General features: G+C 37.9%; 1 protein-coding gene across 7 annotated transcripts in view; it reads right to left on the bottom strand.

Annotated features, from left to right (window-relative positions):
* Positions 1-19,246, bottom strand: part of TTC37 (tetratricopeptide repeat domain 37) — a 47,307-nt gene that overhangs the window by 13,822 nt on the left and 14,239 nt on the right. For 5 of the 7 annotated variants that reach the window (XM_041422203.1, XM_041422204.1, XM_041422205.1 and 2 more), the window contains 20 exons: positions 18,947-19,080; positions 18,233-18,319; positions 18,041-18,144; positions 17,803-17,929; positions 16,480-16,659; positions 15,974-16,098; positions 15,270-15,523; positions 12,204-12,306; positions 11,304-11,480; positions 10,310-10,454; positions 10,070-10,148; positions 9,889-9,950; positions 9,715-9,771; positions 8,571-8,639; positions 7,172-7,246; positions 6,378-6,519; positions 5,068-5,161; positions 4,417-4,494; positions 2,971-3,095; positions 1,175-1,298 (listed from right to left, as the gene is read on the bottom strand). In XM_041422203.1, the coding sequence (XP_041278137.1) occupies positions 1,175-1,298; positions 2,971-3,095; positions 4,417-4,494; positions 5,068-5,161; positions 6,378-6,519; positions 7,172-7,246; positions 8,571-8,639; positions 9,715-9,771; positions 9,889-9,950; positions 10,070-10,148; positions 10,310-10,454; positions 11,304-11,480; positions 12,204-12,306; positions 15,270-15,523; positions 15,974-16,098; positions 16,480-16,659; positions 17,803-17,929; positions 18,041-18,144; positions 18,233-18,319; positions 18,947-19,080 (2,341 nt within the window). The remainder of the gene's footprint in view (positions 1-1,174; positions 1,299-2,970; positions 3,096-4,416; positions 4,495-5,067; positions 5,162-6,377; positions 6,520-7,171; positions 7,247-8,570; positions 8,640-9,714; positions 9,772-9,888; positions 9,951-10,069; positions 10,149-10,309; positions 10,455-11,303; positions 11,481-12,203; positions 12,307-15,269; positions 15,524-15,973; positions 16,099-16,479; positions 16,660-17,802; positions 17,930-18,040; positions 18,145-18,232; positions 18,320-18,946; positions 19,081-19,246) is intronic. The other 2 variants (XM_041422207.1, XM_041422209.1) reach the window with 2 other exon arrangements.

The following is a 19,246-nucleotide window of genomic DNA, read 5'->3' as shown; positions in this document are numbered from 1 at the left end:
CTTCAAAAAAAGACAAGAATGTAAGCTTCTGTGTTTTGTTTTCAGTCCCTAGCAAGAAAAAAAAAAAAAAAAAGTTGTTAATTCAACTTGAACAGTCAGCAAAGACACTCCCTGACAAGTTGGAAATGGTACACTATCATACTAGTTATCCCAACACACTCACTGCTAAAAATCTCTGTGCTAAGCTGGTAATGAGAAATGAAAAAAGAAGCTTCATGTTCAAAGTCCTACTCAGGCACTCCAAGTCACCTAGCACAAATTCCAGAAAAGAATATGACAATATCTATTGCACCAGAATGCATAATTTTTGTTCCTACTAGTAAAATCCACCAAAATCTGTTTGCAGCACTGTTTCCAATTCAGATCTAGACATACTCATTGTGATGTTCCTTTCCTAAGACATTCACTACCTTTTTTTTTTAAACACAAACATATAATGTCATTAGACTCTCACTGTTCATGTTTATGACAAAAATAGAAGCCTGCAGTGATTTATAAGATGCAGGAAATATCAGTTTCCTAGCCAACTAACCATTAGAGTTCACTGTATTAGTAACTTCAGGAGTCTGCTGGTAAGACAGGCGCTGCACTGACACTACTAGAGTTCTCTGCTGACAGAGTTCCCCCTAAGAGGTGAGATGGTAACTCTTAATTTCTAGCTACTAGGAGGCTAATAATGATGCACAGGCTATTTAGCCTCCACAGATTTGAAAAATAACAGGCATTCACCACTTAATTGCACAACTAGTAGAGATCTGTTTCTTTTCATTGGAAAGCTACAGGATTGTCCTGGTCTACGTTGCTGGGCACACAATAATTTCTGACATTTTTGACTACTTAAACTGAAATTATTTTCCCTGACCATTCAGAGTTCTTAGAGCTAATGAGCAAAAACATTGCCTAGTGCTTAGGACAACTACAAAGTAACATTATCTTTAAAGATAAAGTTTTCAAAATTTCAAGGATATTGGACATCCAAACTGCTCAGCCCTTCCACTCAATACTGCTTTAGGAATGTGAAAGAGACAGACCACAAAAGAAAACCAGACATATCACATGAATAAGTACACTGCATCCATTTCCACTTTTAATGCTGCAATACACAAAGAAAACATCCACCTGAGCTCCCACAAAAACAATAAAATATCACATTCTGAATATTCCCTCCACTCACCATTTAAACAGCAGTGTCTTTGCAGCATCCACTTTGTTCAGTTTATATTGTATTATTGCCAAGGCAGTCAGGATATGTGCTCTATCTTTTTCAGACTCAGCAACAGACAAGGCTTTTTCATAGGCTGGTAAAAATTCAATTGAGGGAGAAGAAAAAACACAACCTTTGTACAGCCTTTAGGATAACACGATATTAGAACAGAGACACTTTAGGTTCAGGTTCACTATATTTTCTCAACTCAAATCATAAACAGAAGACAAAAATAAATTGACTAAGACTTTGGAAGTAACTATGTTTGGAAATACCAGATTTACTGTTTGGAGCCTGGGAGTTGTTTAACACATAGCAAGTAGAAACAGAAATGAAAAGCAGCACTGGGATATTCAGAAAAAAACGGCAACATAGTATAAATACTTTCCTCTGATAGTTCATTTATGAAATGAAACTGTAGTTCAGATGGACACACTCATTCCCAATACAAAATAAAATTATTTAAAACCCTGAGCTGACTGTTCCTTTGTGAGCACCTACACTTCTACACTGATTATTGCATACACCTTTTAATGAAGTTGCACATCTCAGAAGTGTGCAAAACGACGGTACAATTATATTTACCACTAAAGCAAAGTGCTTTGAACACCACATTAATCTCCTATCAGAGAATCATAGAATAATGAGGGTTGGAAGGACCTCTGGAGATCAACCCCTCTACCATGGTAGGGCCACCTACAGAAGGTGACACAAGACCTTTGCACGAGGGTTTTGGAAGTCTCCAGAGGGGAGAAACTCCACAACCTCACTGTGTAGCCTGTTCCAGAACCACCCTCAATGTAAAGAAGTTCTTCCTCATCTTGAGGTGGATCTTATGTTTTAGATGATGTCCATTATGACTTGCCCTGTTGATGGGGACCACTGCAAAGTGGCTGGTACCATCCTCTTGACACCTGTGTTTAAGACATTTATATTGATGACATCACCTCTCAGTCTTCTCTTTAGATTACAACTGATTCTTCCAGAAAAATAAAAAAATAACTTAATTTGAGAACAAGGGAGGCTCAGAGAAACAGCTTAATGGACAAGAATCCTACACTTGAAGAAATTCAATTTTCCTTACTACATTTGAGCAATACTAGGACGCTACTAATAGATTTTCACTCAATTACAGAATAGGCTGTTGGAAGGGACCCACCAACACCATGAAATACAACTGTGCAGGACCCTTGAAGAATCATACCATGTGCCTAGACCATTGTCCAAAAGCTTCTTGATCTGAAGACAATACTGGCGCTGTGATGACTTCCCTGGGAGCCTGTTCCAGTACTCAACCACGCTCTGGGTGAAAAAATCTTTTCCTGATATTCAACCTAAACCTCCCCTGAATCAACTTCAGGCCATTTCCTGGAGTCCTGTCAATGGTTGTGAGAGTGAAGAGATCAGTACTTGTCCCTTCATTTCCTCATGAGGATGAAGACCATAATGAGGTCTCCTCTCAGTCTCCTCTTCTCCAGGCCAAACAAATCAAGTGACCTCAGCTGCTCCTAATAAGGCTTCCCCTCCAGACAGTTCACCACCTTCACAGCCCTCTTCTGGATGCTCTCTAACATCTTAATGCTCTTCTTTTATTGTGGTGCCCAAAACTGCACATGGTACTCAAGGTATTAAAATAGTTGTGGTGTTTATACTTACACAATAGGACTGAAAGAGCAAAACACTGAATGTCAGCTAGGTTGGTTAGACAAACAAATTTTGTTAAGATTGACCTCAAAAGAAGTGTTCCATAATGCTCTGAATTTTACCTTTGATACTTTCTTCTAAGAGTCCTTTCTTGAAGTAAGCTAACGCTAGCCCCACAATGCCATCAAACTCTGTTAGGGGTATTGATGTGTAAACTTCAATGGCCTCATCACATCGCCCAAGAGCACTGCGGAAAAAAACCCAGTCACTGGTAGGAAGGATGCAGCAACAGCTGTTATAATTCAGACAAACTGTCCTTGAGGACCAGTGTCCTCTACCACATAGCAGTTTTAAACAGACACCTAGAAAAGAGCAATATTAGGACAAGAATGTGCAGTAATCCCCACGCTTTCCATGGTATAGCAGTTACTCTCTCCAACTATCCATTGCATGAAAAACAATTTATAGGAAGAAGACCTGCGCATCTGCATGACAGCCGTATATAAGGAAAATGACTTAATGATCATCACAGTGAAGAGGGAGAAAACAGCAAAGGAGTAACATGCAAAAAAGCAAATCAAGCTTTTTTTTTGTCTGTGTGTAAAAGCATATCACGCACACAGACAGGAAAATGCACACACAGAAAGATTACAGCATTCTTGTTCTAAGACCACTATGGAAAGAACAATAGCTGATTGTGTTTATTAGAACTATTTATCAGTTACTAGAGATTTGATCTTGTGTGTGATCAAATTGCACACATGAAATAACACACATACAGCTTGGATGTGAGATTTCAGGAGTCTAAAGAGTTGCTTCTAAAATCTTCCCCGAAGTTAGTAAATTATCACTTCGTCACGGGTTAGAAGTTTCAGTGTCATGTACAAGACTATATGAAGTTTCCCCAAAGAGCTAACAAATATTTAATTAGTAGACCTTGAGCTATCTCACATCAAAGAGAAATTTGAAAGTCTACATACTTATGTGCCGCATTCCCTCAGAACCAGAAGGCATCATGAAGGGAACTTCAAATTGTGAGTAGGACTACAGTATAGGGATTCATCAGCAGAAAGACCACACACAGGTACATAACAACCCAACCTCACACGCTTCAGGTTGTTAAAGTCAATATAAATTCTAAGGGTAGGTAAAAGGGCTTTTGAATGAACCTTGAAGCAGCAATTTTATTTAAACTAAGCTATCACATAGCTCACGGGTCAAGATTGTAAAAAAAAAAAAAAAAAGAAAAAAAAAATTTCAAAAAACCCCCAAATTAACCCCCAACTTAAAACAAGTTAGCACCAAGCAAAGGATAAGAGAATAACTGATATGCTACAGTCTGTGAAGACATACAGCAATTCCTTACAATATGATTTTTTTTTTTTATTAAACTAACAATTTCTGGAGCAAATACAAAGTTCAGTCAAGCCTGTCTACAGTTATGAATAATGTTTAATAGATTATTTTTAGCAACCATCCTTCACCTTAAGCCTCACCATATTTTGTACTGCTGCATTCACTACCTTCAAAGCTGAAGTTAGGAGCTCAGAAAGTCAACCGACACTTACCACAGTGACCTGCCATAGTTTTGCATTGCTGTATTGTATTTCTCAGTATCCTCTGAGGTTTTCAGCAGTGAAGCTGCCCTAAAATTAACCACAATGAATGTTACTTATCATCTGACTACAAGATGCATATTTTGAGAACAGTTTTCAGAGGAAAATGGACAACTGTTTATACAAAAGCTTTTCTACGCTAATGAAACATAAACAGAGCCTATTTCACTGTTTTAATGCATCAACAAACATATTCACCAAGTACTGTTTCATTTGCCACCTTCCCTTCTTTGAAAAGAAGAGAGAAGAAAAATTAACCCAAAACAAACCCAAAGGCCAACTACTTCCATTAATTAGAGTGGGACAGAGAATAAAGCTAAAACCAAGTTTGCCTTCTCTTTCAATTTCATTTAAATCCCACACAGTGAATTAGCTAATGCAATGGTAAGACATACAAGTCTTAGGACATCTTTACTTTTCCAGTTCTGTGTTCTGCCTTTCCAAGTTTGGTATAGGAACATCCACACACCCACCCCTACAATACACTTAGTTGAAATGTACTGTTGAACTGAGAAAGTAAACTTTATCTACGGAAAAGAAAAACCCTTAGGTTTTTCAGCTGGTATAAGGAAAAGCTAAGCTTTCCAAGGGTGTACAGTTTACCTCCCATAGGCATAGGCTGCCTGCTGTTTTAGATGCAGATACTCATTCAAAAACCCAAACATTGTGAAAGCAGAAGCATCATCTGGATTTCTTTCTAGAAAATCAGAATTGACAGTGTAGGAAAACAAGATCAGTAAGCTGTGAAAAAGCATTATAAAACCATCGTTATATTGAAGCTACAGTACATGCACTGAACACTTTGCCAAATCCTTCTGTCAGCTACTCACGAGAATAATTTTGACCAGCTTGCAGGCAAATACAGAAATGCTAGATGACCCAAAACATGACATCAGGTTGGCTTGAAAATGTTTTAAAATATTTTGATGTAACTTTAATGCATAATGCACTCAATATATTTTAAGTTTTTCAGCAGGCAGATTTTTTTTTAATGAAATGGGAAAGTATTCATCTTTCATTGGCTCTAGTAAAATCCTAGTAGAATCTTAGGTTTTATTCTTAATACATTCTGAAACAATTCTGTACAATGTGCTGTAGGACAACCCTGCTTGAGCAGGGAGGTAAGATCAGATGCCATTATGGTCCCTTCCAAGATTAGTCATTTTGTCATTTTTAATTAATTGCTAAGGCACAAATTTGTCAGCTGTCAACTCATCTCAGACTAATAACTCTTCTCCCCAGAACAGGAAGGAAGGCTCGTCGGAGTCCCCTTTAATAACAAGGCACAAAGAAATAAGTCTCATATTCACATCTCATTTACTGTGAGATGTATTTTCTAGCTCTCAAAAGTCAGCAACAGATTACTCAAATGATTTATTTACAGGAATTCTTGCAGACTAATGAAAATCTGCATTTCCTCTATCTGCTTTCCAGGCTAGACATATCTAATGGGGAAGCTGGCTTGGAATCATACACGAACCAGAGTCCATCTCCTGCTGAATGTTAACAAAATCATACTTGAGAATATTGAGTTACAGAGCACACAGGAACAATCATTGTCCAGGCTTGACATCACAAGAGGCACTTATCTTCCCTTGTGCATACAGACACATGCAAAGGGAGTCTGAGAGCAAAAACCCTATGAGAATCATGACAAGGCTCCGGTCCCTACTTTCGTTGGTCTTTGAAACAGCTAGAAGGAGTAAGCAGACAGCACCCATATCCATTTAATTGCTGTGTGACAATGAAAATTGGTAAGTGGTCTGCTTACCCTCTTTCAGTTAGTTTACAGCTAAAAAGCCTCTCGCCACCTCAGCCAGACCTCTCTTGCCCAGAACTAGTACAGGTTTATCTATTCATTCTGAATGCATCTGTTAGGCGTGACAGGTTAGAAAAGTATTTAAATTACCTACCTGTATATTTGTCCAAGACCACTTGGGCTGCTGGTATTGCATTCATTTGAACAATGTTGTACAGATATAGTTCAGTGTTTCTGTTGGCTTTATCCTGCAGCGTTGAACACACCCAGTGGGCATAGCCTTTCGCTCCCTCAGTCTCAAGAAACAAACAGACACCCCCCCAAAAATAGGAATCATTAAATCCGCTCAAGATACAGCAAAATAATTGCAGGTTATAATAATACTAATTCAATGTTTTAGGACAGAGTTTTGGCTAAAAATCTGCATCAGTGTTAAGCAGAAGAATAGACCAAATTGAATTACTCCACACACTTTTAACTTGCCATCTGAGCAAAGCAAATTCTTACATTTTCATATAATGTGCTGCATCACTGTACAAACAATAGGCAAAAAAAAAAAGCTATGAAAGAACAAGTCCTCCACTTTTTTAGAACACAGGGTCCTAGCAGTATCCTTGCTCTCTCTCTCTCCAGAAATATTTTATGCCTTTGATCTGTGTCCAGTTCTGTGGAACATGGAGAATGTTTCTTCATGACTTAAAGAGCTGATTTCTTGAACCCTTGGGACAAAAGAATTTTATTAAGTGACTGCCTGCTATACAATACCAGCATAAGTCAGCAACAACATGGAAGCCAGACAATCTCATCTGAAACATGACTGTACCAGTTTCACTACTCAAGACATGCCTATTTAAAACAAACAAACAAACAAACAAACAAACAAACTTATCTCCTAAATAGAGAGACTGGATATACAAAAACTTCAGAACAACACAACTGTTAACTTACATGCATACTGAGTTCAGTTGTGTGCCTGAAGAGATCCATGGTATCATAGCTGCCTACAGTCTCTGCAATAAGAGCCTAGAGAGGAGCAAGAGCTGCTATGGTCATGTACTTTAAAAATTATGACATTGACAAAAACCTTAGCTCATATTATATCAGGCATATCTTAAGCATTCAACATGAACACACTTTATTCTCATAGTCTATAAGCAAGATTGGTTTCAAAAACAAAATAAACACAAAAGGAACATAAGCCTCCACATATCAGTAATTTAAACTCTTCGGCTGCTACTCTACACTCTTCAGAACAAAGGCTTGCATGTATTAGAACAATTTATAACACAACATCTGACAAGAACTGAATTTCAACATGTGATGGTGCTAGTTCTTTTCTAGAATCCAGTTTTCAATTAGATATCATTAGCTGGCGAGCAACATGGCATTATGAAATTCCCCTATGATGATCATAGAAATCACAAGTATCTCAACTATTCACAGATGGCCTAGATATCAGAAGAAGCACATTGGCTCTCAGTGGCAGGGGAGGAAGGGACTTCCCAGAAAATGAGAAGTGCTTTGTCCCAGGTACATTAGAAGCTTACTTATTCTGACAGCGGCATTAGAAAGGGGGACTGAAATGAGTTGGGTGGTGCCACATAATGAACTAGTGGTACAGCTGAAGCAACTACCACCTCATAAAGACAGTGCTTTGTTGACAGTTGTCTATAAAAAGCCTCAGAGCACAGTGATTGTTCAGTTAATATTTTGTCAGAGAACTCACAGTATCAGCTAGAAAAACATCATATGAATGTGTCTGATGAACACAGTAGCTTCCATTTGATTACCACTATAGAAACAAAGGAAGTAGAAGCTCCCTTAAAACACAATTTTTAGCAACATGAATAAGTGCCAGTTACTAGGCTGAAGTTTAAGTTCTTTGACGTGGTATTCACATTCTCTGAACAGAGAGAGGCATAATTCTGTCTCCCAGGATTTTTCCTGGGGAAGGCAGTGAGAAGCTCAGAGAAGAAGAGAAAACAATTCTTATCTCTATTCACTGCTCCTGTTGTTTGGCACCTGTGGAATGTGTTATGGAGATTGTTTACTGAAAGTGACCTGTTAATTGGACTTTGCTGATGGTTGTTTGGATTGATTGGCCAATTGGGTCAAAGCTGTGTCGTGACTTTCTGGAGACAGTCACGGGTTTTTCTTTAGTATCTTTTTAGTATAGTATCTCTTTAATATAGTATAGTATTAGTGTAATATAACCTAGCTTAATAAAGCAACTGTTCGGCATTCTGAATCATGGAGTCAGAGCACATTACTCGCTGCACTGAGGTCACCCTGATTCAATACTTCGACAACTGGTTTTGTGTGCAGTTTTTGAGTGCATGATTTTTACCTGTCCAATCCAACACAACAAGTAAGAAGGTTCCAGAGACTGGGCTACCTTGAAGGCTTCATGAGCTTGCTGCAGAACCAAAGATAACATTGCTGTTGAACTGCCTGGCTTAGTAACAGAGCACTTCTAAGTACACACAGGTATTAACACAGTAGTAGTATTAGAAGAGACTTAATGGACTGAATTAGGTCAGTACTAATAACATCTTATATACCACAGAGAACAATGTATTGCCCAGAGAAATAAACCAGTTTAGTCTTAGAGAAAACAGAAAAAAAAATTAGAAAACTTCACTACGTAAAAATTTCCCTCTGTTCCAAATATGCTTCCTTCCCAGCTAGAGAATTCAGAAGCTAAATGAACTCTTGGAACAATTTAAAAATCTGACTCTTGGAGGATCTGGTTTTGAAAATTCACTTTTTTATAATACGAATGTATTTTCAAAAGCTTAAAACTGATTATCATGCACAAGTCATCTCCCTATGGCCTACACATGCCTAAGAGTTCCTCCCTCAATTTGGCACAAGGGGAACCAAGTCTTAGCATTAGCAATCTTAGCAGTAAGCAGTCTGTACTATCAAGTTATTTTTCTTAAAAATAATTCTAACCATCACATTTCCAATCAAACAAAATTTCTGTAATTTCAACCAGCAAATAGGACAGGAGGTACTTTAACTGCATGAGAGCTCCAGACTTCACTTAATATGTACACTAATTTTTCTCCAGAGAAACTCTGAATATTAGAGTGTTACAGCAAACCATACATCTGCTGATGAGCAGAAAGTAGGTATCTATGGGAACTCAAACACTGAGAGTTCAGTCCATATCTACAACTAGAAGTTCTTGGCCAAACCTGGCGTGCCCTGGTTTGATTAACCGTTTCTCTGTCCTTCCATTAAGTTTTCATTCCAGCTGTTGGAAAGCAACTTTGCAAATTCAGCAGAAGTTCACAATTCACTTAACCTTAGCCCCCCAGAACAAATTTTTAATTTATCTGCATTTCTCAAGTGTCAATCTAATTTCTTTTGAAGGACGTATATTTTTTGAATTTGAAAGGGACATTTGAAACTGACACTCCCATCCCCATATAAACCCTTAAAAAAAAAGAAAGGAAAATTATATTTGAGGATGGGAAATAGATTACCTCAATGTTTCCAGTTGCCAGATACAAAACCCCCAAGTTGGTCCAGGCAACAACATTCTAAACCAAACAAAGTTAAAACCAATATATTACTACACTCCTCAGAAATAGCAGTGTATCAGGGGAAATGTCTTAAATGCCCACTTGAAACAGATGGCAGCTGCCTACAGCACTTACAATTTGCTCAGCTTGAACAGATTTGATGAACGAATGTTGTGCAAGAGCATAATTCCCAATAGCTGGGGGGGAGAAAAAAAAAAAATGGAGACCCAGATGTAACTTAATTTCAAAACACCATTAGTCAAGCTTCCTTCTAATTTAGTATGTAGGAGATCTAGGGCTGTCACTTAAGACTTACCACTACAAGAAGCAACTACTCCAAGTGCATTCCAATAAAGATGATTTTTGCTGTCAAGTCTCACAGCTTTTTTGAGGCACTGGAAGAAAACAAAATGTGGATTATAATGATAAGGAGAGCAAAAATTATGACCTTATGCACTTACTTATTCAGAGATGTTGGTTTTATTCTGTACAGAGAGAGTATGCAGAGAAGCATGAACAACAGTTTTAAGAATGTACTAGGAAATACAGGCAATACCTGCAAAGACTTCTCTAACAGTTCACTGATCTCATTCATGTCAGTGCCCACTGCTGTGAGATGCTCTGCTTGGCGATAATAATTTATTCCAAGATCACACCATATGCTTGGCAAAGACATCAGTTTTAAAGCTCTGCCATAACACCTACAGAAACATGAATCACAGAATCATTATTCCGAGCCTCTACACGAAGAGCAGAAAGCTGAAAAAGCATTCAAAAGAGTGCTTAAAAACCTAAATGAAGTAAACATGCATAAACACAAACAAAACCAGACAAGAACTGAAAGCAAAAAAAAACAATTAATACATTTTCATTCAGACACTTATTGTGTGTCTTAATCTGGTCTAAAGGCAATCTGTAATGCTCACTGCTAATGAAGCCACAGGTGTGGTTACGTAGGTGTGCATTAAATCAAAGCTCTGTCAGTTACATTATACATGCTTTTACTTAAAATAAACATCAGTCATTTTTACAGTTCATCAGGCTTCCCCTAGGAAGTACTACTGGACTTTACAGATCATGGTTGAGATTCACCAAGTAGATGCATTTCCTGCCTTACAGATCCAGCTGAAAAAAGTTTAGAGGGAGTCACAGAACAGCGAATTTCTCACAAGAAATTTTTCACAAGAAAGAGGCACAGACGGAAAGCTGAAAGTGTTATCTTGGACTTCCATAGTCCTGGGAAAATTAGTCAGCAAATACTGCAACCACTGCATTTAAACAAGTGTGATTTGTAGAACAGCAGGAAGAATGTAGTCATGTGCTTGGAGACAGAAAGAAGAGCAGGTGCTGACAGCACTGTGGCAATGCAGGAAACATCCCCTGAAATAAGTAGTGTAATCTGGAAGAAGCATGAGAATCCATTTATCCAATATGCAGGTATCAACAGATCAGCACGTATTTCATTTTCTACAAATTAAATAATCTAGAATACTTGAGACTCTACGGAGTCTTAAACAGCAGAGAAGCTCTTAACAAAAAAAGGATATTACCTTCCTCCCAGTATAAGAAGCTCATTTTTCTTCAGCACCTGTTTGGTTGCATTTTTACTCAGAAGAGATCCTGGTACTTGAACATTCACTTTGGTTGGTGAAATAACATGCACACTAGTACAGGTATCTCCTAACAGTTTCCAGAGGCAAGATACATCAGGACGGTGCTTTACTGCCCTACAGTTATAAAGAAAACACACATAACACCCACTCAGATACTCCAACATCCTCTTCTGAAAAAAGTGCCACTTTGAAGAGCAGCACAACCTCAAATGCAATTAATCAGTGAGGTGTTTGATTTAATCCAGTTTCCTCCTACTCAAGCTACAAGTCTAATAGATCAAAATTTAAGAAGAGCAATAAAAACCAACCAAACAAAAACACTCCAACATCTCAGCTGACTACATGCACTCTTGCATTTGTCATATTAAAAGACATTACTCATCTGCAGAAACCTGATGAACTTTCTCCTCTAATGGTAGTTATGCTAACGTTTAATTCAGCATATCTTGTATGAAATACAAAACAAAAAGACAGAGAAAGAAGAAATTATTTTCCTCATATTATTTCTGGTAGGAATACATTCCTCCCAGATCCATATGTCAGCAGGACTACACAAGAGAACTCTGTGTCACTTCACACTTATTTTAGAATCAAATGACTCTCTACATTTGAAAAGAAAAAAACTTAAAACTCTGTAACTGCCATTCATTTAAGCAGCCTATGTTTAGAATCTGTTGCTCAAGTAATTTTTAATAAACACATTCTTACTCCCAGATTAGAAGTTCCAGTCCATTTGATTCAGTCTAACTGAAAAATTTCAAACATTTAACTCTTATTTTTCTGCCTGTCAACCCACAATCCCAGCGGAAAGTAAGGAAGTGAATATTTAGTACCAACCTTGTAAAATATGCAAGGGCCTGCTCTATGTAATCTACAGCCTTCCTATCCAAATAGTTATGCAGGGCTGATCTTGCCAGCATGAGATAACACTCACCAAGTCCTGAAAGTAAGAGAAAATATTCTCTGTGAAAATAAATACTTTTAAGATATGCTTAAAAGTACAGCGGGGAAAGAGCCTGGAAGCCAGGTCAGCACTTCCGCTTTGCACAAAAGTCTACACCCTGCATACACTGTAACAAAATTGAAAGACACACAATGCTCCCAACAGAGACTTTGCTTTTAATCTATCTTGTGAAGTGTGAACTGTAGAATCATTTAAACATTGAAATAAACCTAATTAATTATTAAAAAAATAACATTTAAACTTTGGGTTTATCTTCAAATATTAAGTAAACCCCTCCTGAGAAATCTGCATTGTTACATCTTTGACAAATACACCAACTTGCAGTTTGCATGTGTCAAAAATCAATCCTGAGAAACAAAAGGAATAAAGAATGTCCGGGTAGGCAAAAGGGAAAGCCTTCAATGAAGAAAACCTGAAGCCAACATTATTCAATCCTATTTATGTAAGAATTTATTTCATATGGTGTATTGAGTCTGGCTGAGATGGAGTTAACTTGCCTCATAGCAACCCTCATTGCAATGCTATGTATTGGTAGCTGGAAAGGTGCTGATAAGACACCAGTATTTTGGCTACTGATGAACAGTGTTTGGAACAGCATCAAGGCAGCCCACAAAATTCCTTCCTTCAGCCTTAGGCTGGGGGTGGTCAAAATCCTGAGAGGAGACACAGCCAGGACAGATGACCTAAACTGACCAGAGGAATATTCCATACCACATCACATCTGTTCAGCCATAAAAGCTGCGATAAATGTGGAAGAGATTGCAGGGGGGGCACTTGTTATCACATTTGTTTTCTGAAGAAATGACTAGGCAGACTGAAGTCCTGTTTCATGAGAAGTAGCTCGGCATCACTGCTCATAGGAAGTACAGAATAAACCTTGTTTTCATTTGCTTCTTCATGTGGCCTTTGCATTTGTTTTATTAAACCACATTTATCTTGACCCATGAGTTTCTTCAATCTTGTATTCTGTTCACATCCTGTTGAGAAGGGGAGTGACAGAGCAGCTTTGTGGGCAGCTGATGCCCAGAAAAGGTCAACCCACCACAACTGGAAATAATTCCCACTATGAAAAAGGAACTGCATCATTGGTAAAAATTTCTAACATTTTGGAAATAGTAACTGCTTCGTTTATACATTTGCTGGCACCAGCAGTGATTCTGTCTGGCAGTAAGTCACTGGATATGAGTACCATTCATTCTCAGATTATTTTGGCAGTTCTGAAGCTATCCTCCTCATGCTATTGTAATCCTGCACCTATACCAAAATAGTTTTACAAGTGTCTTTATCTTGGCCACCCCAGAAGTCCCAAGATCATGAGCTTATCAGATGTCAAGATGCTCTGCAATCAAAAAGCAAAATTTATTTTATTCCCCACAATTACACAAAAGATATGCTAGAACAGAAGCAGAATAAGTATTTAGTAGCACAAAATCAGAACATTGAAAAGATGCAGTGAAGTAACACCAGTACAGTTATTCATTCAACTACCAGAGACTATGCTTCCAACAGCTCAACTCAGAAACTGTTCAAATTGATTAGAACAGTTAAAAATGAACACTGATGGGACAGTCAAAGAACTTCAGAGAGTTTTAAGAAGGTCCACAAAATTTACAATATTGGAACAAACATCCTAAGACGTCTCTAAGAAAGCAAAGGCTGTTTGGAGACTCAAAAGGATTTACGGCTAACAAACCAGAGATTACAATGCGAGCCTTTATGAAAGAAGACTTGGGAGATGTAAGAAAACAGTAAATATAAAGGCAACTATAGGGAGGAATCTTGATACTGAGTACTGAACTACTCAGAGCATTTTAATTCTAGTAACACCGTCAACTGTTACCTACCGACACTGAAAAAACCATATGCCTGTGCACAGGTCTATACAGCACCTTTACGAACTGCTGCTGCAGTCAGCTTTTTCCTTCTTGCCCAACAGCTAGTAAAACTGCCTAAATACAATACATGCAAACTCCATTATGGAGCTTTTGCCATGCCACTTTAGTCTGGAAAACATTAGTGGAGTTATACAGGAGGAGGTAGGTAAGTCAACCCCACTGTAACTTCTTCAGATTAAAAATCCACTGTTGCAATAATAACCCAACATTTCTGAATTAACTCTTCCACGAATCAGTTTAGATTCATCCAGAAACCAGAAGGCCTTACAAACAATGAAAAACTAATTACAAATTCAAACTAGCATCAAGCAGCAAACAGCACCTGCTTCAGACTGGTATATGGAGTGAGAATGATTGAAGACTAAGTGGCAGGAAGAATGCAATTACTCATTTTTTATCGAAATTTTATACAATCCCTGCGTTATATAACTTCAGAATCACAGTTCTATAATAAAGAAGTTCTAATTTCCCCACTTCTCTCTACTCCTACCTATATCTTGAAGGTCTATACCCCTGCCACCTGTAACGCTTGTGAGACCTCTTGGGATCCACTGCTATTTTTCACTACTTGAAAAATAGCTCAGAGGAGTCTGAATCACTAGACTAGAAGTGAGGAATGTATGGTCAGAAGCAGAAGAAAATCAGCATAAGCCCACCTCTTTGAAATGGCAATCTGATTTCATTGCCTGTTGAGCCAGTGTTTTACTGCTTAGGTAAAACTGCAGCACTATTAGATGGCTTCCTCCATGTATCTTCAAGTCTCCTACTTATTTGGCCTGGTAGCCACATAGGATGAACTACTTTTCATACTTACTTGAAAGAGAAATAATCACTCACATTCATCATGATTTAAGAGTTTTTCAGGTATACTGAAATACTACAAACTAACTTTCATGCGAGGGACCTCATGGCCCTACATACCAAACACAACTCCATCCTTCCATACAAGAAAACCTCAATACACCAGAAATTCTCCTAAAAGACTGGAACATTACAGTGTGTAAAGAGAGGAAAAGCAAAAACTTTCAAATTTAGACATACTACCTTTCAGTGCAGGCACATAGTCTTCTGTCTTCTTTAATATTTGTTGATAGGTAGCTATAGCATTTTCATATTTGCCTAGAATCTGCTCAAGTGCTGCAGCTCTGTAAATGCTGTACACGAGCCCTGGGTTCAGCTCACTTGCTTTCCTGAAGGATTTCAGAGCTGTTGAGTAGCTTCCTCTGTTGAAGTAAGCCTCCCCTAGAGACTCCCAGCAGTTGGAATCCTTTGGATCAGCCCTGAGAGCTGCCTGCAAACTGAAGATATCAAGACACACATTTATTTAAATGAAACATGATACAATTGAACATAAATTATTTCCTTTTATTGTATATGCTCGGACACTAATTTTGCATTATATACTCATCATGACACAAATTCATGATTAGATAGAACTTTTAAACAAAGCATAGTAGGTTTTTCATCTTCAGAGGGCACTACACAATTTCATGAATTGTATCTCACCCTGGCTATTCAGCGCTATAGCATCTTGTCTGTGCCTGTCACCAGGCTTGTTACTACAAACCACTGCTATGTTAACAAGACTACATTCTGTGAATTCTAGAACTGAAGAGAATTGAAGAGAGACTCTCTCAGATCCATTTCCCTTTGTTAAGTACAAACTTACTTTGAAAACTTGCTATGAGCAAAGACTATTTCATTGGGATTTATAGAAAAGGATTTAAACCAACCACCGGTTGTCTTACTCAGCCACTGCTTGTGACGGTTGACCAGTTCTCAAGTAGTAAAGTCCACGATGAAGCCAGGCCCATTTTGCTGTACCAGGTCTTGCTTTTTCAGTTACCTCATTCAGGATTGACAGAGCAGTGTCCTAACAAAGCAACAAATGTCAAGTTAGTAAACAAAAACTATTTTAAAATATTCTTATAACTTTCTATGCTCTTCTCAAAGCAGCAAAGTGAAGGATGGAAAAAAGAAGTTACACAAGGTAAATAAAGAAAACACCCAACTTTCTCCTTATGTCCCCTACAAAAAAAAATAATCCTTTATCTATATCACACATGTAATGTAATGCTTGGTTCTCCCAACCTTCTCTTAAAATAAATTTAATTTGGAATGGGAATATAAAACTGAAGCAAGCCCAACTATAAAAGCTGCTAAACAATGACAGAACATTTATCTTCTGATTAACAGAAGGATTAATAGAAGAACAACAAATCAGCAGCAATCTGACATTCTGAATGTACAATACCATGTCTCCAAGTTCCACACTTAAGCTGACAGCTGCTGTTCCAGATTCTTCATCTGTTTCATCCAGTTCAAAAGCCTTTTTATAGCAACCACGAGCTCTACTTTTGTCTCCAGCAATGTCTCTGTAGTAGTTACCCAGATAACAAAAGGCACTTCCCAAGTAGCTGTCCAATTTTGCAGCCTATAAGGAAATACCAACACAACATAAGACAGCATTCTAAAGGTTCAGTGATAACTACTTGTTCAGCTTCTGCTTATCATATTTTTAAGCCCCTTCTGTGATATATTTGAGCTGTCAAACTTAATTTTAAAATTGTGCAGATTACTTGAGCTCTAAATATCTGGAAAATCTGCTACAAATCTCATGACACAAAACATTTTGTACTCAAAGTACTAAAATAGTTGTGCTAGGAGAAAGTAAATCTTTATGACATCTCAAAATTTTAATGTTCTACTCTGTTTCAATCATTATGTTCATACTCTTACCATATAACACCAGAATTAACTCCAGCCATGTCTAAAGTTTCAGTTCCTTCCTAGATGCATTTGGCAGATTTGCTTATAGTTAGGAAACTGACAGCCTCCAAGCAGCAGGAAACAGTTTTGTCAATAATAATAAAGATTGCACAAAATGGTTTAGAACCAAAAGAACTGTTCGACTACATTTGCCACTACACTCAGCTGTTATTAAAGTGCAAACAGCAGGCAATGATTTCAGTTCTCGATACCTATCGTGAAGTAACATGGTGAGTTTATACTGCCTAGAATTTTATTTTGTATACTTCCAAGTTACTAATACAGATGCCAAACTAAAGCTTTTGGATTCATGTTATGATCTATGTTCAGAGAAAAAGCCACAATTACTAAAACCCCAAAGATGAGGAAAAGCATATAAGTTATGGGGCTTTACCAACTTACATCCTTGGACAGACAATGCAACCCTAACACTATTCTCAACCTTTTTCCCTCGTGTTTTACACCCCCCCCCACCACCTTCAAAAGGTCTTCAAAGACATATGCAGCATATCTAGAGGTCTCCACTTTCCAACCCCCAAGGAGAGAAGGTTGAGGAAATCATCACTAAGTTTTGCCAATTCAAAGGCCTAAAGAATTAGTAGAAAAGAGGAAAACAAAAGCAGGGAGACTAAAGGTAACTGCACAGCTCCCTGCAATGCCTTTTTGCATAGCAGAACCTAGTTTGCAGGCTCTGGAGGTTCACACATAGTAACAAGGAGAATATTCGAGTCTCTCAGTATATTTTCCATATTTGGCTTCTGATGTAGCAAAACACTAACTCTACCTCAACAGTTAAAGCAGTCTTTACCTTCAAGAACTGAGTGAGTGCTTTTCCTTTGTCTTTTTTTGTCTCATCGCCCATGAACCAGTATGTGAGCCCCAGGTACTGATGATACTCTGCAGTTCCAGCCTTTCTTTCAATAGCATTTAGAAAACTAAACAAAATGAACACAGGTCAGATCAGACAAATTCCCCAAAGCTGCAAACCACTATATTTTACTGTCCCATAACACTTCCCTGTTAGAGGAAAGAAAACAAAAGTCTACCTTTTTTCTGCCTGCTCATAGTTCTTTTGGGAATAATGGATGAAACCCTCTAGAGCAGAGGCCTCAGCCAGATCAGGGTGGGACAAGAGAAGCTCTTGTGAAACCTGCAAAAGGATGTCATTTTTCCCTAGTTACTTCCTCTATGAAACCAAGAATTGTGCTTAGCTCACAGGAATGACAAAAAGCACTAACCTCTGAAGCCTGATCCATTAAACCTTTGTTTAGATAAGCCCGACCCCTGAGAGCTGAAATCACTGGATCACTGCTTCCATCTACAATCTAGAACTCCAATAAACACAATTAATTTATTTCCCACATTAACAAGTCAAAGTTGTCAAAAGCAGATAGACTGCATGAAGATGAAGACAAGAAAGCATTTAGAAGTTTTCTCTATTACCCCTGAGAAGATTTAGAATAATTCTGATGAAGAGCAAGTAGAAGACTGTAAGGACCAAAGGTGCAGAATTATGAAGAACAACAAAGAATGAAACTGTGTGACAAAAACAAGGGGAAGCAACTTCTGCCAAAGCTTAACAATTCAATCTTAAAGTAACTTGTTTTTCTTCATGACTAATGACAAGTGAGTGATGGACATGGGAGATTACAACATGAATTCAAATTAAGATGGGTAACAGCATAGAACTTAGCAAGAAATCAGCAACAGTGATCAAGATAAAGTCAAAAGTGACAGCTTCCAAAATTAGAATTGCAAATGAAAAAGAGCTGCAGCAAAGCCTGAAAAAGCAGGGACGGAAGACGTGTTTGAATTACACCACAGCTGGTAGGAATGGTCTAAACCACAAAGTTGAAAGGAGGCCAGGTAGAAATACTTAGCTCAAGTACAGAAAGATAAGAGCACTTTTTAATATTTAAAAAAACCCAAAACATTTTAGTCAATAAAAATACCTGCTCAAGTGCTTTAATGGCTTCGTCTGCAGCATCAGCATCAGCTATTTTAATCAAAGTCTCTGCTTTCAGCTGAAAGGCAAGGTTCTTCCACTGAAGATTAGGACCCTCAGGAGTTCCAAGAGCCTCAAGAGCTGTTGACAAGAAGAACCTTTCATCAAGTTAAATGAGAAAAGAAAAAGTACACAGAGCAGCACTCTTCCAAATATTTTTAAAACCTTGTTAACTACATTTTTTCTGTCTAATAGAACACCATTCAGACTGTTCTCCCCCATAAATAAGAAACTGTCCCATAAGATT

The sequence above is a fragment of the Onychostruthus taczanowskii genome, unplaced genomic scaffold, assembly GCF_017590055.1.
Source record: "Onychostruthus taczanowskii isolate IOZ18803 unplaced genomic scaffold, ASM1759005v1 scaffold72, whole genome shotgun sequence".
Lineage (NCBI taxonomy): Eukaryota > Metazoa > Chordata > Aves > Passeriformes > Passeridae > Onychostruthus > Onychostruthus taczanowskii.
This window is presented reverse-complemented; position numbering and strand designations above follow the sequence as displayed.